Here is a 24380-nt window from a genome sequence, read left to right as displayed (position 1 = left end):
GATCTTTAATAGATATAGTTAGTAATATAGTATCTCTAAAGTAGCTTTTTAGATGTATTAAGCTACTTTTTAGAGCGCCTAGAATATTAAATATTATATCTTAAATAATTTTCTATAAAATAGCTTTTAGAATATTCTTAAAAATAGCTACTTTAATAGCCTTTTTTTTACTAGACTTATAGTAACTTAAAAAAGAGTTAGTAAGAGTAGCGTAGTAATAAGAAAACTAATTAATATAGTAGTAAGAAAATAATTTATTTAAGCTTTAATTAAATAGTAAGTTAATATAACTAGTAATAAGATTAGTATCTAACTTTTAATTAGTAGAAAAATTATAAAGAGTAATAATATAGTTAAGAGCTTATTTAAGTTACTATTAGCTTTAAGCTACTTATATCTTTAGCTTAATTTAGTATATAGATATATAAATATAGAAGATAGAAGAAGCGCGCTTTTACTAAACTCTTAGTATATATATTCTAACTATAAAGCTTTAGAATATATTACTTTATTAGTAATAAGTATATATAATTAAATTATAATTCTTCTATAAAGTATTAAGTATTATAACTCTTTTATAAAGTATCTAGTATTAAAATAGCTATTTTATAAGTTTAAAAGATTTAGAAGCTTTTAGTACTTTTAAAGTAATAATACTAAAGCTCTAAGTTTTAGCTTACTTAATACTATACTTTTTAAAGTAGTTAAGACTTTTAGTTATATATTTTTTAAAGTACTAGTAATAGTTCTTACTTTTTTAGAATTAGTAGCTTTTTAAGCTATAAGTATTACTACTTAAGATTTAAATTTTTACTTATTAATATACTATGTAACTTATATAAACTAATAAATATACTTATATTAGTAGAATCTTAGTATCTCTAATATTAATAAAATATAATTAGATCTCTAGTTATAAAGCTATAATACTTAATATATTTATATTAAAATTAAATATACTATATTTTAGCTAGGTATTCTAAGTAAAAACTAAGTAATTAAAAGTTATAATATTACTTACTATATAGCTTATTTTATAAGATTATTAGCTACTTAAAGTATATACTAGCACGTTACGTAGTGTATTATTTAAGAAAGAGTTTAGTTATTTCTTTTTAGTAAAGCTTAATAGTAAAAAATCTAGTTAAGTCTTAGATTTTAGAAAGCTTTTATCTATAAGGTTTTTTACTAGACTATCTTAAAATTCTTGTTTTAGATTCTTTGTTAGACAAAGTGTAAGGTAAAATATTAAGCGGAAGCGATGCATTTTTTATTTAGCTAGCTAGCGTTCTACAGCAAACTATAGAATGTGCGTCTACTTCGCGAACCTCCAGCTGTTCACAACTCCCGTGCGCTCCTCCTCTGCGACCAAAGCCTTGTTCTTCTTACTACACCACCACTTCGTCACCAAACATAGCACTATAGTCAAGCCACATCCGGCGATAATGCAGCCGCCTCCAGTCTCGTACCTCGGCTCTTGATTCCTTAAGAAGAAATACGGCGTGAACCAATGACTTACACTTGACACGCAGTTTGCGATAGCAATGAGCGCCGCCCTTTTCGTTCGTGGTCGCGGCACAACGGTAGTCTCCCATGATAGCTGGATATTCAAGCCTACGAACGGGCCACAGCAGAGCAATATCATGGAAAAATACCGTGCACCTGTGTTGAGAGTGCTGATCATAATGATTGCGCCAATCAGGGTAGTCGAAATAGCGCCGATGATGTGATAGCCATGCTCGAGCATGCGACCAGACGACCACGAGACGACGAGCGTCACAATGTAGGCGATGACGTATGGTGGAGCTTGTACAAGGTAAGTCTCGACCTCTCCGAAGCCGAGGGTGTCCATGATGGACGGGAAAAAGTCCTTGAACGACTGGGCGATAATCAGGGAGAAGTGGATGCCAGCAAACAGCCACGTGAACGGGTCACGAATCGCCTGCATTAGGCCGCCGATGTAGTCGCCTTCGTCATCCTCCGTCACGCATCCGGAAGATACAGATTGTCGGTATTGCGCCATCTGCTGCTCTTCTGGAGTGAAGTAGTACGTTCCAGTGTTGTTAGGGAAGTTTGGTAGAAGCCAGAACCCAGGGATGGCAACCATGATAGACACGATACCCTCGAGCAAGAGGAACCACTGCCACGCGTGCAAACCCGCGATGTTGTCCATGTTGGTCAAGATGCCTGCTGCAAGGAGACCAGAGAAGACGTTTGATACGATGTTTCCCGCGTGCCAGATAGCCATGCGCAAAGGGCTCTCTTGCTTTGTATACCAGCTTGACGTCATGAGCGCCACGACCGGGAGGAACGGGCCTTCGGTGAACCCCACGAGGAAACGACAAAGCATAAAGTGCCAGGGTCGGGTGCAAGCAGGCATGCATATCGTGACGGAGGACCACGCGAGCATAATGCATGGCATCCAGATACGAGGCTTCTGCTTGGACATGATGATGTTGGCTGGCACCTGTGAGATAATGTATCCCACGTAGAAGAGCGAGATGCCAGCAGACCACTCCACATCCGTCATGTGGATATCATGCTGCATACCAGCAAGACGTGCATTTGAGACGTTGATGCGGTCAAGGTAGCTGTCGAACGTTAGTCTATGTGCTTCTGCGCTACAGTAGCTTGAAAGCTGCCTTACTTCATCAAGAGCATCAAAGTGATGATAAGCAGAAACTTCCAGTCGAGCTTCTTCAGAACAGCCTTGTTAAGCCTGTCAAGCTCATCCTTGGTCTTTCCTCGCAGAAGAGGGTAGTGTTGAAGAAAGGTCTCGGCTTCCGAAAGTGCAGCATCCTCCACCTTGATGACTTCACAACTCCCCTTCAGAGATGTATCGTCCGTAGTCATGGAGGCGGTCGCAGGAATGGAGAATAGATGGATGGCGGATTTGAAGGAGGAAAGGTCCGAGCAGTGCCGTGTAGCGCAACGGCTCTTCGAAGGCAGCGGCTTCTTTATACCTGGCTACATGGGTTATCTTCTTCCAAGTGTCGATGTAGTAAGCATCTGCTAATGCGCACTGCCGTCCTTCATGGTCTCGCTATAGCATCCTGTTTGGCTTCAACGACGTCCAGCGTGCGGGGATGGTTTGTGCCGTCCACGCCTTCCCCGGACCCCAGACGCGCTATGCTCCGCGCGCCTGGGCGATGTCTGTGGAGTCAACGACTTCGGTGGTCGCCCGATGTGCGTGACATCTCGGTGGCCATCCGAGGATTGCGCTATGCGTCGGTGGTCGCCCGTAGCGTTTTGTGGAAGCGGGGCAAGAGGAAACGCGTGAACGCTGATGCAGCTGGCAGGGGCGACCGAGCGCTTGATGGACCCTGCATGACTCAGGCACGGCACGCGGCTGACACACGTTCGCCTCGCCACCCCCCTCATTATCCATCGTCAACATCGACAACGCTGACGTGCCATTCGCGGCCGGGCGCTATATGCGCTGATGCTCGGCGCTTCGGTCATGCTCCGAAGGCATCACGGTGACCGGCTGCGGCCGCTGGCGTACACTACTATGCTGGGTAAGCTCATTCTACAGGAGGTTGCGTTCACGTACATATGACAGTCGGTATTGCTACAACAAGAACTCTCGTATAGCTCAAAGTCTATCCAATCTCCTCTTGTTGAATCATCCACCCAAGCTCACAGCTCGATAACACCCGCAAACATGGCGGGACTCACTCTTCACAACTCAATCCGGGAGAAGATGCTCCGCGATGAGGTAGCCTACACGCTGTCCGTGAAGCTTGTTCGCAGCGTTGAGCTTCCGATGATGGCGAAGACCGCGGGATTTGATGGTATTCTCATCGACATGGAGCACTCAACGTTTGACTTGGACACGACCAGTACGTTCTCTCCTCAGCGCCCCGCCCCTCTCCATAAACCTCCGAGCTAACGTAGAATAGGTCAGATATGTATTGCAGCTCTTTACGCCGGCATTTCACCCATAGTCCGCGTTCCATCCAAAGACCCCTTCTTCGTCTCTCGGGTACTTGACGGAGGTGCCATGGGCGTTATAGTCCCGCACATCCGCTCTGTACAAGATGCCAAAGATGTGGTAGCCGCCGCCAAATTCCAGCCTCTTGGGCATCGCTCCTCGACGAACAATATGCCACAATTCCAGTACCGACACCTCGCCGCCAAGGCAATGAGTCCTGTGTGCAATCGCGAAACCCTCGTCATTCCCATGGTAGAGACGCTTGAAGCAGTCGAATGTGTTGAAGAGCTAGCCGCCATTGAAGGCGTTGACAGTCTACTGATCGGCACCAATGACATGTGCGCCGAGCTGGGTATTCCAGGACAATACGAGAGCCCGCAGCTACTCGAAGTATATGAGAAGACGATTGACGCCTGCAAGAAGCACGGCAAATGGGTCGGCGTAGGAGGCCTGCACTCAAGATTAGACCTTGTGGAGAAGTTCTGCAAGATGGGCGCGCGATGGGTTATGGCGGCGACAGATGGACCTCTGCTACTCGGCGGAGCTACGAAGCGAGCAGGCGAGATGGCACAACTAAATGCAAGGGTCAAGAGTTCTACTGAGCCCACCCAGCCTGAGAGGAACGGAGCCTCTATCGCGTCGACCAACGGAATTATCGATGCATTAAAAGAGAAGGCTAGTGTGACAGTGGAAGAATTGAAGATGAACGATCAAGTCAACGGGCATGGGAATGTATTAGCAAGCTCATAGATGTCGACATCTTGTATTCTATAACAGAATGTCGAAACACATATCCAATCTGGATGTACTCAACCGTGATGACAAGTATCGAATTCGCGATAATTAGATGTAAAGCGCTCGCTCGTAAAATAGTCCTGGCTGTGAGACCCGAGACGCGCTAGCTTCCGATTTGGTAACCGGTACCTCGGTTCCTTCACGACTTCGAAACCACCATCTTTGAACCCAGAGACTAACTCTACCATCATTCACCAACATGATAAACCTGCAATCGCAAGCCTGCGAAAGATGCTGGAAGCGGAAACAGAAGGTTGGTGGTCGCTCCTTCTTCGCGCATAAATGGCAGCACGTCAAGTCTGCTCGATACCTGTTTCCCCCCATAATTGGCGATCGAATCCGCGCACAGGATCACTGCAATTTCTTCACACCATCAAAAGACTAACTTAGTACCCAGTGCTCTCGAGATACGCCAACGTGTCAGCAATGTCGCGTCGCCGCATCGCAATGTGTGCAGCGTCGCCTTGGCTCCGTAATCGACGCTTCGGATCCGTCTTCCGTCTCATACATTGAGTCTTTGAAGTCGAGAATTGCCGCTCTGGAAGCCAGGAGCAACCGGCATTATGATATGCAGCACAAGGTCACGAACGATCAAGAGTCACTGAATCAGTCTTTGGATAGCAATTTGTCCACGTCTGGCACTCCCCATGGGCCAAATGCTGGGACGATAGCCTCATCGGTAGTCGAGCCCGGGTCGAGCAACGACTTACATCATACAATGCACGAAGCCAATTACTTGAGTCTTAGTGCAATGGCAGAGCCGACAGACCGACAACCATTTTCGAACCAGGGACTTTCGTTCTCGACGTTATTTCTTGCCGCGGCGAGTATAGGCAACACCAACCCGAGCAGCCCCATCGGAACCAACACATCACTTTCTGGGCCTATGGCAGACTTTCGTAATGAGTTATTCTCCCAGGGCAGTACACTGGATGGTACTCAGGCGGCTGAAGCGTTCGGACGGTTTGTCAAAGTAGCTCCCACAACCTTTTCCGTCATGACGCGCAGCGAGCTCGAAGACTTGTACAGTATCGTCGTAACGGCCGAGCGAGATACAAACATTGGCATGATGATGGATGAGTCGCCAGAAAAGATCCTGCTTGTCAGAATAGGCATTGCACTCGGCTTCCTGCTATCGCCAAATCACAGCTTTGCGGTAGTCTTGATATCTGAGCTAACAACAACGGCCTCGGGACTCATGCCACGCATACTCAGTCAGTCCAACGACTTGGTAGTCGTGCAGTGTCTCACAGCCCTTGCCATATGTTCACTATACACAACATATTGCGGATCGTCCTGGCATCTACTTGGACTGGCTATGACACGCTGCATCTCTGCGGGTATGCACACGTCTCGCGTCTCAGATGTAAGTTCGGATAGCGAGAGTAAGAGGCAAAATGGAAGAGCGTTCTGGACGTTGTACATCCTGGACACTCACCTCAGTACGGCTATGGACCGGCCATTCTGTCTCAACGATGGCAATATCATGATGTCGCCACCAGCTTCACCAAAGCCTGCAGGTACAGATACGGAACTGATCGCCCTGCGATATTTGATCCAGCATGCGCAGCTCTTGCGCTCGATTCGAAACCACACCGATGAAGACTTGCTTTGCCATTTCGTCAATCTATGCCACTGGAGAGAGACATTGCCGAGAGCACTATCAGCAGGTGGTCTGCTCAAAGACCAATTGCATGCGCGTGGTCTCGTAGAACTGCTCAAGTGTCCGAGCTTCGCACAGGACCCAGGGCGAGATATGATGTTGGGCCGCATCGAGGAACACTTCGCCGGGTATGCGACATCCATCGAACATCAGCTCACCAGTCAGGAGCTAGCGCCAGGAGCTCTCGATGGATACCTAATATTCTTCATCGGTGTGTTCACCGCATCGCAGCCGCCTACCCAGGAGCGACAAAGATGCGTGCTCCAATGCCTGAGCAGTCTCACTATACTCTCGATGCACTACACTGCTTTCCAGGGCTTTCGGAACATATTCGTCGCCATGCAGTCTCGACCAACCTCAACAGAAAGTCTCAAGAGCCTAGTGAGCGCGTCTGAGATCGCGGTGTCGTGCCATGTGCGACGACTCATCTTCGGCAGTGTATGAGCGGGCAAAGCCAACAACAGCCGAACCACGCCGACATCCCATCGAGAGAGTCTCAACACTCACGTCATTTGCGCTGCTAGATCTAGTTCCGATTTACAGTAATCAAGAGGCGCGGTGTTCCAATCCGACAAGGCAAGGTGGCACGGAAAAGACATGGGTGAGGGGTCGATTCGCTCGGGCAGTCGGACACCCCCCGAAGCTAGCGCTGCGGCCCTTTCGGTGGTCGTCCGACGAGCTCTATTGATCCGCGTATGACCAATTCAACGGTATACTGACACTGCATTGGCTTCGGCATCAGATTCAGATGTGGGGCTGGTTCTAATGCCCAGCGTGTGGGTAGTGCGGCTATCCACATACATCTAGGTATACATCACCTTGGGTGTGGCTGCCATATACCATCAACAAGCGCAATTCCACGTTACTTTGGACTTCAAACTCCCCTCGCAAACCGATTCGAGCGGCTTGCTTTACGCGATCGTTGTCATCATGGCTCCTGCACTTATCGAATCAGAGACAGTTGCCCCCTCCTCGTCACCGTCAAATGGGGTAGACAAGGCTACTGTTTACCTGCTCGATACACTACATCCCGAGGCCATAAAACGCGCACAGTCATTGTTCAACGCCATTCTCCCTTCAGACCCCAAGCATTCAGAGTGGAGGGGAATGGCCGAATACCTGGTCATTCGCGGATCCTGCCTTACGGCAGAAGACATCGACGCCTGCAAGAACCTCAAGGCCATCGGCAAACAGGGCGTTGGAATCGACAAAATTGATGGCGAGGCCTGCAGAGCACGCGGTATCAAGATCTTCAACACGCCTGGAGTGAATGCGCAGGCCGTCGCGGAGACTGTGCTTTCGCTCACAATGTCTGTGGCTCGCGAGGTTGGTCGCATAACAGCGCTGCAGAGTGCCGGGTTCAGCGTGCCGAAAGAGAATTGCTCTGGTTTGATCATCAACAAGAAGACGATCGGGATCGTGGGCATGGGTAACATTGGCCGAAAGGTCGCGCAAATCTTCCAAGGCGGGCTAGGGTGTCGCATCGTATCATACGACCCACTACTGCCAAAAGATGCTTGGGGGGATATTGCACATACCCGAGCAGATACTCTTGAGGAGGTTCTTCGAGCTTCGGATGTGGTAACACTACACGTTCCTCTAATACCACAAACCCGGGGTCTCATATCGTATGAACAGTTCAAGATCATGAAGCCCACTTCAATCTTGATCAACGCGGCCAGAGGCGGAATTGTGCATGAGGCCGATCTCGAACGCGCTTTGAGAGAAGGTCTGATTTGGGGAGCGGGTCTGGACTGCCATGAGCATGAGCCTCCGACCAAAGAGATCTATGGTAGCTTGTGGGAAACGGGACGGGTCGTGAGCACTCCGCACGTAGGTGCTGCAACGGCCGAGACGCAGATGGAGACTGCGATGGCGGCAGTGGATCGATTGTATGACTATATCCAGACTGTCCGAGCGATCTAGCGAGGGTGCTGCTCATCGAAGCGTCACCGTATCTTTTCTTGACCGTTCCCTTTTTTAGTTGTAGGAGAAAGAATTCCAATAATCTACGTTAGTGTTCAACGAGCCCCAAGCGTACTCGCCCAGTCCATATTCAAGTTGGTTCAAAAGGTCATTAGTTAGACCCATGCCGAAGTCTTGCGAATCTTGGTGATTTGGAAGGTCGGGAAAGTCCCCAAGTATCAGGTGATCCAGGTTTGCCCGTTCTTGCTGCTGACCATTCGATTGTAAGTGATCTGCAGTGATGGTGTCCATGCTCGAGTGCAGCGAACCCGCGTTGAGGGGGTGATCGGGGTAGATTTGCCCATCGTAGGTTGGAGGCTGTTGAAAACTTGGCTGAACCGGGTTCGCGGAGACATTTTCTGACACCTGTAACGCAGATGTAAAACGATCTTTGACGAACTCTTCTAGTATGACGCTGAAGACTGTGGCGAAAGAACCCGCGTCTGGCATTTTGTCTTTGAAGTAGTTTAGCAATGAGCTGCAAGTGTCGAGTGTTGGCAGAGTTTCAGTGTTAGTGACGGAGAGCTCGTCATTATCGCTCAAAACACCCAAGATAATGCAATAGATGACAGTAAGACCTGCAGTAAAGATCATCTGAAAGTAGCTGCGTGTCCAAGTGATAGCGTTTCTGCGTCGAAGGTCTGCATACAGTTGTATTGTACGTATCGCTGATTGATAGCACACTTTCAGTATCTCCCTCACAATGGACGTTCCGGAGAACTGCCGTGCTGGTAGGTTGTGCATTGCGCCACGGGCAAGCAGCAGACGGTCCTTCTCATACATAAAGTCATGCCATTCAGACCGCTCGTATAGACATTTGGTGTCTACGAAGACCGGTACTGACGACCGCAATGCACGGAGCTCTTTGTCGAATTGCATGAACGATGAGTATATATGGCCTATCGATTGAAACCTGGAGGTCCGAGTGCTGTCTTCGCTATTGTATGAGGCGGGCTTTCGACCGGTATAAAAGGCAGTGTGCACCCGAGAACTTAGCCGTCGCAGCTTGATGCAAAACAGGTTGACTGACAGCTCGCTTGGGCTAATGTTCGTGACGGAAGGAACATCTTCAAGTACACTAGCACCAGACGTTACGATTGTTTCGTCGCCAGCATCAATCGGTAGTGGCATGCTTATCTCCGACTCGAGAAGAGCGAAAGGACGACCTAATATGCCCGAGCTGTAACGGTCGTGAACGTAGCACTCCCAGAATATCCTGCGCTGATGTTGTTCTTTCAATGGGCTCACGCCGTCCTGTGCCTTCGAATGAAGACCCCATTCAATGCACTGCCGCATACACAGGCGGGATATTTCCCATATCGATGCTCCAATGTGATGGTACATGCCGAACCTCGCTATCAGTAATAAGTTCTGGATAGCTTCCGCATCTTTGATCAACGGTATGCCCGCAAGATAATGTTCAGCCGCAAGATAATACCCGTACGGATGCTCGGCACTTCGGCCATCAGCCTGACACTCGCGATGCCTGGTCGTATCGCTGATCGCGAATACCATAAAGAGGCGAAAGTAGTCCTGGGCCGAGGGTCTCTCTGGTGTTGGCGAGAGGGAGTAGACCCTGCTGAATACGTCTAGCATCTCGCTACGAAGGAGAAAAGTATGGTGGACGTGAAACTGATTGAAGTAGTTGTTAAACAATTGTCGTGCCTGCGCTAGTGGTGGTAGTGCTCGAGCGACAGGTTGATGCGTAGCAATACGAGGGCGCTTCGCAAGTTGCTCGAGGATTTGTGCGCGATGGTGTTGCCATTTGGTATTAGAAAGGATATTCTGCAAGAACCCTAGGCCGCTGCCGTCGCTAACAAACCCGCTCTGGGTATCTGAGCTCGTTACCGTCTCAGGGCCTGTTGGTGTCCGATTGGCAACGTCCGATCTCTCGATGGAGGCTGGTGTCGCAACACCCGTGTCGTCAAGATCGCCCAGCCTACGCTGCAGATTGAGTTCCTTCTCTTCCAGCTGCCGGATGTAGTCACGTGCATACTGTTCGCCAGTGATAGCATCAACGATGATGCAGGCGGCATTCCCTTTCCTACAGTTTGTGCATTTGGGTGCTTGTCTGTCGCATTTGACCTTGCGCAGTTTGCACTTTTGGCATGCGGGCAGCTGGTATTCGCGCTCTTCCATCGTGACACATAGTCGTGGATGCTGGCTTGCAAGTCAGCGGAGGATGTTTGCCGAACCCACCTGGGCACTGTTATCGACGTACCAACCCACCAACGGACACACCCAAGTTGCGTCGCGAAATCAAGCTAGGCTCGAGCGTGAAGCCTAGTAGAACGTTCGTCGGATATGATGGAGATGGGGAGGCTGGGGCAGTTCCAATCCTAGGGTACCGACCATTGGTGGCGCCGCCATGCGAGATAGCCGAATGCATGCGGGGGCGGACAACTGGGCACGTCTCCCAAGAACATCGCGTTGGAGACGCGGCGCGTTGAACACATCAATACCAACCATCACGCAAATTTAATCTCGCCGCCACGCCTTCCGCACATGAGACAGTAGTCTGGAGATACTTAGTGATAATATAAGACTGCTGAGACGCATTCCATTCATCATACAACGCAATAGCTCGCCCATCAAGTACCGCAGGCGTCTCTCTACGACATTACGGACATAGCTCAATAAACATGACCCCCCAGTCCATGCTCCGGATGAAGCAAAGTTCCGAGGTGCTATCTAGGGACCCTTTGAACATGTCATCTCGGCGGACAAAAGCCGTCAGGGAAGTCGATGAGGACCAGTGTCTGTTGTCATTGAGCTATACGCTGTATACGACCTGGGAATCCACGCGCAATCGACTACGGGGTTGCTGGGTTCCGGACGATCCGTGAGCGCTTTAAACTTTGAAGATTAAGCCGTGCTCGGCCCTTCATCGGCATCTGTGCATAGTAAGGTACAAAGTACATTGATTCCCCTTGCCGGTGGTTCTTTGCGTCATTTCGAACGACGGCAACACCTACCTTCAAACTAACAAAAGCAATTTCTCTCTAAACATCCAACACCATGGAGATGATCGTTGGAATGGTAAAGAACAAGTGGGGCGCTCTGCCGAAGGAGTCCACTGAGTCCTTTGCAGGGCGAAATGTCCTAGTCACCGGCGCCACCTCTGGGCTAGGGTATGCGGCAGCGGCCAAGTTCGCGAAGCTGGGAGCATCAAAAATCATCATCACAGCACGAGACGAGGCCAAGGGTGCGGCGACCAAGAGCCAGCTCGAAGCAGATGCCGGCGAAGGTGTCCACTTTGAAGTCTGGGATCTGGACATGACTTCATACGATAGTGTCGTCAAATTTGCGCAACGAGCCGTTAGCGAACTCGACCATTTGGACGTCGCTGTCCTCAACATTGGAATCTTCAACACCGTCTACCAACAGTCGAAGGACGGGTGGGAGGGTGACCTACAAGTCAACACACTTTCCAGCATTCTGCTCGGTATACTCCTCTTGCCGAAGCTGAAAGAGTCGCAAAAGCTTATGGGGAAGATTCCTGTACTGCAGTTCGTCAATTCGGGCATGCACACGGTCATGAATATCTCCGATGACGTTCGAAACAAGCCCGCGATCCTGCCCGAGTTCAACAGGGAAGAAACCTTTGCCGGCGCCCAGAAACAGTACGGCTATTCGAAGCTCCTCCAGAGATACGCCGTCATAGAGCTCGCCAAGAAGATCCCTTCCAGCGAAGTCATCATCACGGCAGTGTGTCCTGGCGCAGTCGTTACGAATATCGACCGCGATATCAAGTTTCCTGGTGTCAAGATTGTACGGGCGATCGTGCATACCTTGGCGTTCAGAACGGCGGATCAAGGAGCCAACGTATACATTACTGGCGCGTCACAGAACGAAGAACTTCATGGGAAATTCTGGGCGAATGATAAGATTCAGACTGATAAGCCGAACATCGTAGCAGAAGAGAATGAGAAGCTTGCGCTGAGGGTGTGGAATGAGATTGTAGAGGAATTGACAAAGCATGTGCCGGAGGTCAAGGAGTATCTCGCGTGATACCTTTGGAGTAGTCTGTTCATAGTAGCGTCGAATGTATTTTATCGCGCAAACAATTGCGAGATGGTCCACCTCGTGTTCTTCGCAGAACATGCGTCCACTTGTGCCACAATGTTCTCACTGCTGATTTCGCAGGCTATATCTGCCGATTGGATCGTACGAATGGCGATGCACCAGACGAGATTGCTCGGTGGAAGTGAAAGGTAGCGCGAAGGTGAACTCACGTGCCAATTGATGTAGGTTGTTAACGTGCAGTGCATGTAGTCGGAGAAGATGGTAGAGAGCGGAGGGGGCTAACGCACGCTTTGACCACCAGCTCCACCAAAAAAGTTCAGCGGCAGGCGCGAACTTCAGTGCAACCAACTGCGCATTCACCCCCCGCCAGCCTTTGCAAGACATCCAGAGCATGGCGCCGCCTTCCCACTCGCCCGACACGTCAATCTCTTCCCACACTCTCTCCATCGGCTCCATTCAACCACCGCTCATGGAACTCCCACCAACCGCGGCGACTTCGCCTACAAGTCTGCTCACCAAACCGCTGGCATTCCTCCAGCCCACGGCGCAGCTCAATGCGACTTTCCTGGCCGCTGCGAAACGATATCTCGATCCAGTAGCCGCCGGCGTAAGCGCGTCACAATCACAGCGACAACAAGATCTGCGCAAGAAGCGGAAGCGGGGCGGCGGCTACGATGACGATATCAGCGTGCTGCACTTGAAGAAGGTGCACTTGGACGGATTCGGCGTTAACCAGGTCTTCGAACAGACGCGCAAGATCGTCGAAGCGACAACGGATGAGATTGAACTTTCTCTGCCCGACCACGACGGTGGCCTTGTGCCTATTCGTCATGGCGAGGAAGACGACGACGAGGGCATTGAAGAGGCCGAGGAGGAGTACCACACCGAATCAGACATTGGCGAAGAGGGCGTGGATTGGGAATACGATGGTGTGGACGAAGACGAGGATGAAGACGCGCTTGATGGCGAGCCGGACGAAGAGGACATCGACATGGAAGACGGAGCAGACGGCATCTTCTCCGACGATGCCTCAGACGATGCGCCTGCAGAAACCTACCAACCCGACCCCAACGGTCTCAACGACGGATTCTTCTCCATAGACGACTTCAACAAGCAAACCGACTTCCTTGAGCAGCAGGACCAGAGGGGAGAGGGTGTGGACAGCGACGATGACGAAGTAAACTGGGAGGCAGACCCCATGGAAGACGGCCCATCCACAGGCAAAGCCAACGGTATCGCAGGAGATGCATCCGACGATGAGTCTGACGAGGGCGGACCAACCTTCGGCAACGTTGATCTGAATGCACCGGAAGGCGACAGTGGCGATGAGGACGACCTCGAGGACGGTGACCTGGACGGTCTTGACACCGGTATGAACGCCAACAACGTCATGTACAAGGACTTCTTCGCGCCTCCCGCACAAAAGGCGAGCAAAAACAAGAACGGCAAGAAGCGCGGACGACCCAACCCCCACAACTTCCCCGAGAAGCAGTCACAACCAGCAGAGGAAGTCGAGGAGGACGTGGAAGGAACCATGGCCAGGGTACATCGAGACCTCTTCGAAGATGACGATGACATGGAAAGCGAGGGCGACCTCTCCGATGTGGACCCCTCAGACCCGAAATCGAGACGATCAACACACGAGCGGAGACAGGCCAAGATCGCAGAGGAGATCCGAAAACTGGAAGCAGCCAACGTTGCGAAACGAGAATGGCAGCTATCCGGTGAAGCGCGCGCAGCGGATCGACCAGTAAACTCGCTTCTCGAAGAGAACCTCGAGTTCGAACGAGCCGGCAAACCCGTGCCAATAGTCACACAAGAAACCTCGGAAGACATCGAAGCGCTCATCAAGCGGCGCATCCTCGCCGGCGAATTCGACGAGATCCACCGCCGCCGACCCGACGACCTCGCCACCGGCCCCCGACGAGGCCGCTTCGAGCTCGACGACACAAAATCGGGCAAAGGCCTTGCCGAAATCTACGAAGAAGAGCATCTACGCGAGACCGACCCCAACTTCGTCGAAGCCAAAGACGAGAAGCTAAAGAAGGAACACGACGAAATCACCGCACTATGGAAGAGTATATCCGCCAAACTCGACTCCCTCAGCTCCTCGCACTTCAAGCCCAAGCCCGCAGCACCCAACCTAGAAATCCGCACCGATGCGCCCGCCATCGAGATGGAAGATGCGCGGCCCACCGCCGGCGGCGAAGTCGCCAGCGCAAGTATGCTCGCGCCGCAAGAAATCTACAAGCCGGGCGAGGACAAGAGCAAGAGCGAGATCGTTACCAAGAGCGGCATGCCCGTTGCCCACGACGAGATGTCGCGGGAAGAGAAGATGTCGAGAAGGAGACGAGCCAAGGAGAGGGCGAAGAAGGCTGGTCTTAATAAGCCGGTGCAGAAGAAGACGGAGGGCAAGGAGAAGAAGAGGGGAGAGAAGAAGCAACTTGTTTCGGATCTTAAGAAGGGTGGTGTGCAAATTATCGGGAGGAAGGGTGTTATTACTGATGTGGAGGGTAAGGAGGTTAAGGAGGCTGCGAAGAGAGGGGCTGGCAGCTTTAAGCTGTGAGGAGATAGATTGGGAATTCAAGTCGGATTATGATATCTTCAAATGCGTTGCAGCAGGTTCAATTCACTCGATGTTGACGCGCTGGTATTTGTGTTTCTCCTGTCTTGAACTTGCAGTCGTCTCTCCGTGTATGTTCCTTCAATCCAGATTCATTTGGCGATAGCACACTACGTACCTCATACGGACAAGCATAGTGTACATATCTTCATTTTTTCAAGAAGGTTCATTCGCAATATATACATCAACTCCATCATATCCATCATATACATCATTTCCATATTATATCATCCGCACCCATTCACCCCAATCGCACCCCTACAGCACAACCATACCAACCGCACACCCCGCCGCCCCAAGCACCATCCCCCAAACACTCCAAGCCCCTACAAAGCTCGCCTGACTGCTACTCGGCTGAGCCTTATCCGTCACACCGGACTGGCCACTCGCAGTAGCCGTACACTGCTCCCCACACGCATACCCATCGGGACAGCAATTCCCGCCCGCATCCGCCGCACAGCTATACCACGCTTGCGGACAGCTTCCCTTCCCTTCCCCAGTCCCCGCACCCGTAGGCGCAACGATAACAACACCATTCGTATTCACAATAGTATCCGTCTCGGGCAGCGCACAAGACCCCGTGGTCTGGCAATCGCGGCCAACGCGGCAGCAGCCCGAGGGGTAGTACGCGCTGCAGACGTAGAAGCCGGCGGGGCAGACGTTGTCGGTGGGGGAGGCGGCGTCGGTGGTTGTTACGGCGGCGCTGGTGGGGCGGACGGGGGCGTCGGGGGCGCGCGTGGAAGACGGGTTGTCGTCGTCGCCGAGGCAGGAGGCGCCGGTTGCGCAGGTGCGGCCGTTCATGCAGCAGCCGCCGCCGAGGGAGGCGGGGCAGGAGAACCAGCCTGTTGAGCAGGTGTATGCGGAACGGGAGGTTGAGGTGGAGGTCGTTGAAGGGGTGGTGCTGGAAGTCGAGGTTGTGGGAGGGATGGCGGCGGCGGTTGTGGTGGTTGAGGTTGAGGTGGGAGTTGCGGAGGTGGAGGGTTGGATGTAGGCTGTTGATGTGAATTCTGCGACACCTGTATGTGTTAGTATCCAATTCGGTAGCGTCATGTAGTCTGCAACTTACATCCAATACCCTGACACTTGAAGCCCGGCAAACAACATCCTCCATTCTGCGCATCAGGACAACTCGTATACCCACTCGCCTCATCGCAGCTCACACTACCCGCGCAAGTCTGGCCCTGGGGACAGCATCCCACATCGCCTGCACTCGAGCTCCCAGAGACACTGACACAGGTGCTGCTCGTGCCACAGCACACATCCGGCGCGCCAATGCTCTCGCAACTCGTTGTTCCATCTGGACACTTGAACTGGCGGTTTAGAAGAATATCTCTGATGTGCATGCGCGCCAGCCAATCCGACTGAGCCAGCGGCCGTAGCGGCGAAATAGCCTGCGAAGTCGTATTGCCAAAGACATCGTAGTCTGTTCTCTTGGACGATTGCGGGGACGGGGTATCCGCGGCGAATATCCAATTGTCCAGCATAAACATCTCGCCCTCGTCCATGCTCATCTTCTTAACTCCAACGGGCTTCTCATATTGCAGCCGCTGCTTGACGCTCAAGCCCCTCTTCACATGTTCCTCATCTTCAGGAAAGTATTTCAGGTGTCTGGGTACGTTGTGCGGCCATTGCGGTGGTGATTCGGCGAGTACGGGTGTTGCGCAGAGGGCGATGATGGCGGGCGGAAGGGCAAGTAAATGTGGTAGATACATTGTCAACGTAATTGAACGTCAATCAACGTCAATGTGTCAATGTCGGAGAATAATTTGGTTCGGAGCAGGTGCAGGAAGAAGCACCGCAGACAAGCTTGCAAGAAAGTGTGGTTGCGGGCTCGTTGTGGTTGGGATGTCAGTGGCTGGTGGAGCGCACCGGAGCTACGACTCAGGTAATTGGCGAGGCTGGGATGCGTTGGCGCCTCACCGCCGATAGGTGGGCAGGGTGCATCCTGGAGTCCGCCGTTACTGCGACGATGAGGCTCGTTTGGCTAGGAGTAAGGGCCAAGATACTGTGTGGTTTACTGGTGCTTTGGTATTTGGGGCTTCAGAAGAGGGGACTGCCAAACGTCATGGTGGCATGCATGTTCCGCTGATTCCGAGTTCTCATGTGCAGGGGCTGGTCGACTCCCATTCAACATGACCGCCCACCGCAGCCATCGACAGATTCTCTTACTTATTCAAGTTACACGTCTATCGCGACCTGGAGACGTGGCATAGTCAATTCCCGAACAGCATGTATGCCTCGGATCAAGCTTCTTGATCTGAACGCAAGGTCACTGAGCAGTCCGCCCAACGAACACAGAAGCCGAATCTCATTGTACATATATTCAGATGATGCATAACGCGAGGGGAGATCTCCGTCAATGGCCACCGACCGCTTGCCACAGCCAGTCGGAAGGCTAGCCTACTCCTTTTTCAACCCACCAAGATAGTGTTGCAGCGCGTATCGCGCGGACCTCCGTTTCCTCAGCCCGTCGTACCAACTGGTCATCTTATACAAACGACCCTGTTGTACCACCTGAGTCTGTCGAGCAGCACGACTCTTTCACACCGATCAAGCCTGCAGACCCTTGCGAGCCTTGCGCTCGCTCATGCGCTGGTTCTCCAGCATGGCCACCCAGATGAAGCAGGGCACAAATGCACAAGTCCCCATCAACACCATGATTTTCTGCGCGTCGCCGAACGCATGTACCACGGCCTGACGCTCCGGACTACCCCATGGCAGTGACAACTGCATAGTGATATCACCATAGATCTTTGGCGCCAGGTGCTTCGATTCTTCAGGGAGGTACTCGACGAGCCTCTTGGGTACGATTTGAGCCCATAGAGTGCCGCTAACAGACTGGCCGATCGCACCACCAACAGCCGTGACGAGGTTGAGAAGCGCGATAGCAACAGCGACTTGGTCGTGCGGTACAGCCATCATGATAGCAACTTGCTCCACGTTGTAGAGCATAGCGCTCGCCATGGCGCCGAGTACCTCCACCAGGATCAGGATCGCTATCGGGGAGTCGGGTGTGCGGAGATAGATCAACAAGCCAGTCATGAGTAGCTGAGTGGGGACGGCGATGACGGCACCCCATTTGTAGGTATCGGTGTACTTCATGGCGAAGCTGATGATGATTGCCCAGGTGCACGAGACGATGTTGAAGATGTTCGTGATATATCCGGCCTTGGAAACGGAAAGCTGGAAAACGACCTGAAGGTATGAAGAGTACATCATGCGGTATGAGCTAGTCCCGATGTCAGCACAGATGTCTCGCGGGTTTTGGAGGACTTACTAAAAAGCGATCCAGGAGTTGCAACCGAGCAGGCATGCCGCGATGATCGAGCGGTTCTTCATGAGGTAGTATGGGAAGAGGGCATGGCTAGCGTAGTAACGTTCCCAGGCCACGAAGAGTAGGATGAGGCAGATTCCGAAGCTGACCATGCATATAAACATTGGAGAGCCGAAGCCATCCTTCTGGTAGACTGCAAGAGGCCACGGAAGAAGAAGCAGGGAGAATCCGCCGGTGATGAGTATGACCCCGATTACTGTGACTGTTAGCAGTGTATAGAAGTCTCACTGCAAGTTGAACTTACCGTCAAATTCAGTACACCAGTGCTTGGTGCTCTGCCAGACCGTCCTGCCGCTCGGCTCGCGCGAGATGACGCCCATCTTTCTTGCTCGTCTACCCATGAGCCAGAAGACGAGCCAGAAGGATATGGAGAAGACTGGTGTCATGATAGCGAAAGATCCATAGCCCCAACGCCAAGTGCTGTGGTTGAGCCAGGTTTCACCAAGCTTGGGACCAGCCTAGACAGGATGTTAGTATACGTCCAACCGAATTTCAGAAAGGGGACTTACGAAGGTGTTGACAACGTAGGGGAATCCAGTGAACGCCATCCAGATCAAGCGGTTCTGCATAAGCGCGGTATCGGCGATGAAAATGTTGAAGATGTAATCGACGCCGTTCATGCCTGTCCAGTAGATGACTTGCGCAGCGCAAAAGGTCTGGACGTTTTGGCAAAGAGCCATGAGAATGAGCGCTACAAGAACTCTAGTCAGCACTGACGATATACACTAGAGAGTCGATATGAGCTTCTTCCTCTGGCCCTTGAGCTTCGGTTCCATGAGTCTCTTCGCAAGAGTTTGGATTGGTTGGAGTGAATGAACTTACAAGCGACGATGAACATCAAACAAAGAAGAAAGCCATGAGGTCGTCCAACGATATCAATAAACTTGGCCAGCGGAAGCTTCGATACACCTCCGACAATGTTCGCAACGATATCGGTGATAGCCGTAAGACCGTGCATCATGAAGGCCGAGGTGACGTAGGGTCGCCATGAGAAGTTGGTTTGTTGTTGGAGAGAGTTGACGAAAGAAATGAGCATGATCCTATGGAATGTAAGCATTGCTGTATACATCGTAGCGGCACAAAGCATCAACGGGTAGAAGATGAACCGCAATAGCGAGATGGACTCACGCAGCATAAGCGGCAATGAGCCATTTCTTGGTCCACACAACAGTCAAGCCCTCCATATCAGCCGGACCCTTGGCCTGCTCCGCGACACCGTCTTCGGCAGCGGGATAGGTGTTCATCGAGACATTGCTGTCGTACTTGGCGGTGGTGCTCGGCGGTTTGACAGAAGAAGCATCGGCAGCGATCTCGGGGGTGTCGCAGAACTCGCGGCGCTCCGTGGGAGTCATCCCGGCCATCTTGTCAATCTGGGGGACGTATCCGCTCGCCATGGTGTACCTGCGGTCGCTGGTACTGCGCATGTTTAGTTTCTTCATCTGCGGCTGCAATTGGGGAAGCCAAGTACCTTGTCGCGGAACAAATGCGACGGAATGGCGACAGCGGCGAGTTTGGGTAAAGAGCAAACTAATTGCGGTTCGCGATTGAGTGTATGGTTGTTTTGCTTGGCTTACGCGGCGAGGAGCGTTCTAGAGACGCAGCGGCTTGAGAAATTGCGCACGGACAGTGAAGGTGACGGGGAGAAGAGGAGGAGAACAGAAGCGGAGGATAATGCCTCACGGTGATAAACAAAGAGTGCGGGGTAGTCGTCATTTCCGGTGAGCACATTGTCTTAATGGGGGACATGGAGACGTGTAGGGCAGGAGCGTCATACTGCGAGGTAGTCACGATGGTGGTTGAGCGCAAACATGTCACTGCATGGCCTTTGTGCAAGAGTGCGCATCTCCGCTCAGGTACTATGATGCGGATCAAGGGCTACTAATACGCGTGTCATAGAAGTACTCATAGTAGAGACTTGCCCAGACCTAGATACGATAAGCTGGTATTATCGTCGTTGTTGACATAGAGTAACGAGCCGGCTCAGGACCTACTCCAACCTTGAAACCAGGGTCCAACGGATCTCGGATAAACGCGGCTCTAGTAAAGTCCTGTCCTACTTTCTCTGGGAGCATACGAGGCATGCAAAGGTGACTGATAGAAGTGATTCTGACCACATGGATGTGGCGGGCGGAGAGATGTTGACCGTGAAGCCGCATGCGATGGTACTTTGAAGTGAACAATTCGGGTCGGCTGTAATAAAACAAACTCATGCCTTACGCGTGGCTACATGTTAAAACAGACCAACTGTCCTCGTCCTGAAAAGGACGCTCTACCATCCCATGGCCGTAGTCATGTTTCTCATCGAACATATGTTGACAACCCCCAAGATTTGTTGAATGCGAACGCCCCTGCATCATGCTGCCAGTGCTCTCCCCTAAACGTAGCGCCAGAACTCCCAGAACCGCCTGATCAGACTCACACACTACGAGGTCTGTAGGCTGATCTGCTCAACGCCTCTCGACACTTCCTCCTCCGCGGTCTTGGCAGCAGGTCCGTCTTGGCCCTTCTCTGCAGCTTCCACACCCTTGTCAGCACCGGCAGCCTTCTTCGCCTTCTTGCGCTCCTTCTCTGCCTTCTTAGCGGCCGCCTTCTTGGCCTTCTCCTCCTTAGCTTTGCGAGCCTCCTCGCCACCAAATTGCTCGCGCCACTCTTGCTCCTTCTCAGGTTTGATCTGGGTGAAAAGATAGCCGGCCGTGCCGATCTTGTGGCCGACGGGGATTGATTGCGCCTCCCACTTGTCGGGGATGATGAGGAACTTGGCATTCAGCTGAGAGAGGATGGCGGCAGTCGTATCGGGCCTGTATTATGGTTAGCCATAGATTCCATAGTCCGATGTTGCTTATGCTGCTCGACCATGTGCGCAGTCATAAGATGAGACAGATTCAAGACTTACATGTATGGTTCGATCAAACTGGCGAGAAGATGGATCTGGCTCAAAGCGAGCCCAACGACAGCGGCGCAACGATCTGGCTGTTCTGTAGCCAGCTTGTTGTCAAGTCGGTTGTCTTGCAGCAGCAAGTTACCCAGGCTTGAGACATGAAGCGCGGTCGCGAGTGCGGCACGAATCTTGACATCCTCCAGCTCGGTAATGTACGTCTTCAGCAGATCGTTGACCTTCTTCTTGTGCTCCGTGAAGTACTCATCGTCGTACTTGGTCCAGTCAGGTACGACCGAATCGTAGATCTTGGCGTTGTTAACGAATTTGATCACGCGGTTGATGAAGTTGCCTAGGTTCTTCAGCAGCTCGTTGTTGTTTGCGGCAATGAAGCCGTCCCACTCGAATTCGGTATCTCCAGTTTCTGGTCGATGTGAGAGAAGGTAGTAGCGCCACACGTCAGATGGAATGCCTGTCTCCTTGGCGTTGTTGCCGAAGACACCAATGTTCCTTGACTTTGAGAACTTGCCCTTCTCGTAGTTCAAGTATTCGGTGGTTGAAATAGTGTTGAGCATGGTCCAGTTGTCCTTGGTACCGATCTGGGAGCAGGGGAAGACCACCGTGTGGAACGGCACGTTATCCTTGCCCATGAACTGGTAAAGCTTGACGTGTTCTGGGTTGTGCCACCATTTCTTCCAGTCCTCGGTGTATGTTGCTGTAATCGACACGTAACCTATGCAGGCGTCGAACCATACGTACATAACCTTGTCCTCATAGCCCTGATACCGGTCAGCTGAAATTCGTCGTGTTCAAAATTGCGTCGTACCTCGAGCGGCACCGCAGTTCCCCACTTTAGATCACGAGTGATACCACGCGGTCTTAGACCCTCCTTCAACCACGATGAAGTAATGTGAACACCGTTGGAGCTCCAGTTGCCCTCCTTGCTGGCCTTCTTGAACCACTCCTCTTCTGATGGCTGCAGCTTGTCGAGGCAGAGGTACACGTGCTTGGTTTCGCGCGGAACTGGCGTGGCGCCATCAAGCTTGCAACGCGGGTTCTTCAACTCCAGAGGGTCGAGAAGATGTCCACACTTGTCACACTGGTCTCCACGCGCGTCTTCGTATGCGCACAACGGACATGTGCCCTCGACGAATCGGTCCGCAAGGAAGCTCTTGTGTGTCTCGCAGTACGGCTGCGTTGTGGTCTGTTCCTCGAGGAATCCGTTTTTGTATAGTTTTGTGAAGATGTCTTGTGCGATGTCGGTCTGTTGCTGTGTGGGTGTGCGTCCGAAGTGGTCAAAGCTGATGTTGAACCACTTGTAGACCTCGCTGTGAAGCGCGAAGTACTTGTCGCATAGTTCCTTTGGCGTACACTTCTCTTCTATTGCCTTTGTCTCCGTTGCTGTGCCGTACTCGTCTGTTCCGCAGACGTATAGTGTGTTGTAACCTCGGGCGCGTGAGAAACGAGCGAAGACGTCGGCGGAGAGTACGGAGCCGACGATGTTACCCAGATGCGGGACATTGTTCACATAGGGGAGCGCGCTGGTAATGAGCACGTTCCGCTCGCCCTCTACGGGCAGAATCTTCTTGGTTGTCTCAGTCATGGAAGGTTGTAAGCTGTATTGAGTCAGCTTGTTGTACTGAATGGGGCAACGACGATGTAGCTCTTACTATGATGTTTCGGGGTATGTGATTGAAGGCGAAGAGGATGGGAGGAAAGCGAGCGTGCAATGGGAGTATATGCAGCTTCACGTTTCTTTGGTCGAGTAGCTGAGTCAAACGCGAATGACTGCACGCACGACGGGTGTGTGGTAGCTGCCCCGCCTAAACTTACCCCACCAGCCAGTGACGCCACAGGTGGCTGAACCCTGACTTTGATCTTTGCAGCAAAGGACTTGATCGCGTTCAGAAGCGGAACTCACACGGATCTCAGTAGAACTGTCTACGGAAGCTTGAATTACTGCCTTTTCTACAAAGCACTAAGGGTAATTTTCTTTGAAGAGATACCAAGACTTGACTCATCCACACCATAAATATTTAAATTTGGTCTCAAAAGTTGTGCGGTAGCACCACGAGAGAAAGGCCATATACATAACCAGCTGGACCGTCGAGTCACTATTCATACAACCATGGCATCCCAACCTCCCAACCCACCAACCACCCGCGCCCCCTCCCCAGACCCCTTCGACGCCCTCCTAACCCTAGAAGACACCCTCTACACCACCGCCTACGCCCTCGGCGCCACCTCCGGCGCCCACGCCGGGCGAATCGAAGGACGAATCTTCGGGTTAGAAAAAGGCTTCGAAAAGTTCGCTTCTCTCGGAGAACTCCATGGACGGAGTGTAGTATGGGGATCACGGTTACCAGGTCTCACATCCAATTCTACTTCAATATCAAAGAACCAAGAGGAGCTAGGCGTAACGGGGAGGATAGAAGAAAAGGCACAAGAGGAGAACAAAACCCTGCCGCAATTGTCAAACAACTCCCGCCTTCTCAACAACACAACACTCCTGCACTCCCTAACCGACCCCCTCACCTTCGACACCGCAAACACTGAAGAAGGCGTTGCGGACTTTGACGATAGGTTCAAGCGCGCTGGGGCGAAAGCAAAAGTTATCGAGCGAATCGTCGGCGAAGCCGATAGTCACAATGCCTCTACAAAATCACCTGATGGATCACGATCACCAGTAAGAGGGAAGACGGGGCCGGTGCGAGTAACGGGACAGAGTAAGGCTGGTGGTACGAAAAATGGGGATGATAGTATAGAGGATTTTGCAGGGTCCAAGTTGTTGCGCTGAATGGGGATGGTTGGGAGCATACAACACGATCTCTGGGTGTTGACTTCGGGCGGGTCGGGCGGCGCTGAGCCCTGTCTGTCTCAATGGGGAGAATGGTAATGAGGATCTGCGCTCGTATCATCTGGTATCCCGTACCTGCCTCCCTGGGTAGAGCGGACTGGGCCTCGTACCATCCACAGGATTATGGCCTGACAACGCTACACCGGCGGAAAGAGCGAACTACCAGGCAAACGGGGCAAGACACCAAGCCGTGATACAGTCTTGCAAGAATGATGGAAAAGCACTAGGCTTCAAATTACTCCGCTATCCTAGAAGGGGACCCGGGCACAACCCAAGGTCTTAGCTCAACCACTACACCGTGCTATGAC

The 24380-nt window shown here is 51.7% G+C and overlaps 8 protein-coding genes across 8 annotated transcripts; 4 read left to right on the top strand and 4 right to left on the bottom strand.

The window, feature by feature from the left end:
- Positions 1-1315: 1315 nt before the first annotated feature.
- J4E84_009824 (uncharacterized protein) lies at positions 1316-2853 on the bottom strand (the record flags this gene model as incomplete). The annotated part of the gene is made up of 2 exons (XM_049392384.1): positions 1316-2591; positions 2648-2853. 2 exons carry the CDS (start codon positions 2851-2853, stop codon positions 1316-1318), a joined length of 1482 nt encoding a protein of 493 aa, XP_049239967.1.
- An 811-nt stretch (positions 2854-3664) lies between these two features.
- On the top strand, positions 3665-4684 carry J4E84_009823 (uncharacterized protein; the record flags this gene model as incomplete). The annotated part of the gene is made up of 2 exons (XM_049392383.1): positions 3665-3842; positions 3903-4684. The coding sequence occupies 2 exons, from the start codon at positions 3665-3667 to the stop codon at positions 4682-4684; spliced, it is 960 nt and encodes a 319-aa protein (XP_049239966.1).
- Positions 4685-7322: 2638 nt separating this feature from the next.
- J4E84_009822 (uncharacterized protein) lies at positions 7323-8318 on the top strand (the record flags this gene model as incomplete). The annotated part of the gene is made up of 1 exon (XM_049392382.1): positions 7323-8318. One exon carries the CDS (start codon positions 7323-7325, stop codon positions 8316-8318), a length of 996 nt encoding a protein of 331 aa, XP_049239965.1.
- A 3057-nt stretch (positions 8319-11375) lies between these two features.
- On the top strand, positions 11376-12368 carry J4E84_009821 (uncharacterized protein; the record flags this gene model as incomplete). Its single annotated transcript, XM_049392381.1, has 1 exon — positions 11376-12368. The coding sequence occupies one exon, from the start codon at positions 11376-11378 to the stop codon at positions 12366-12368; it is 993 nt and encodes a 330-aa protein (XP_049239964.1).
- Positions 12369-12774: 406 nt separating this feature from the next.
- J4E84_009820 (uncharacterized protein) lies at positions 12775-14949 on the top strand (the record flags this gene model as incomplete). The annotated part of the gene is made up of 1 exon (XM_049392380.1): positions 12775-14949. The coding sequence occupies one exon, from the start codon at positions 12775-12777 to the stop codon at positions 14947-14949; it is 2175 nt and encodes a 724-aa protein (XP_049239963.1).
- A 2607-nt stretch (positions 14950-17556) lies between these two features.
- Positions 17557-18222, bottom strand: J4E84_009819 (uncharacterized protein; the record flags this gene model as incomplete). The annotated part of the gene is made up of 1 exon (XM_049392379.1): positions 17557-18222. The coding sequence occupies one exon, from the start codon at positions 18220-18222 to the stop codon at positions 17557-17559; it is 666 nt and encodes a 221-aa protein (XP_049239962.1).
- Positions 18223-18282: 60 nt separating this feature from the next.
- J4E84_009818 (uncharacterized protein) lies at positions 18283-19779 on the bottom strand (the record flags this gene model as incomplete). The annotated part of the gene is made up of 5 exons (XM_049392378.1): positions 18283-18536; positions 18585-18798; positions 18850-19031; positions 19163-19380; positions 19469-19779. The coding sequence occupies 5 exons, from the start codon at positions 19777-19779 to the stop codon at positions 18283-18285; spliced, it is 1179 nt and encodes a 392-aa protein (XP_049239961.1).
- Positions 19780-20762: 983 nt separating this feature from the next.
- Positions 20763-22818, bottom strand: RAR1 (putative methionine--tRNA ligase, cytoplasmic protein rar1; the record flags this gene model as incomplete). Its single annotated transcript, XM_049392377.1, has 3 exons — positions 20763-21138; positions 21234-21994; positions 22042-22818. 3 exons carry the CDS (start codon positions 22816-22818, stop codon positions 20763-20765), a joined length of 1914 nt encoding a protein of 637 aa, XP_049239960.1.
- Positions 22819-24380: the final 1562 nt, after the last annotated feature.

The sequence above is a fragment of the Alternaria hordeiaustralica genome, assembly GCF_023758085.1.
Source record: "Alternaria hordeiaustralica strain BMP 2776 chromosome Unknown scaffold_32, whole genome shotgun sequence".
NCBI classification, from domain to species: Eukaryota; Fungi; Ascomycota; class Dothideomycetes; order Pleosporales; family Pleosporaceae; genus Alternaria; species Alternaria hordeiaustralica.
Note: the sequence above shows the minus strand (reverse complement) of the source record. Positions and strands in the feature narration are given on the sequence as shown.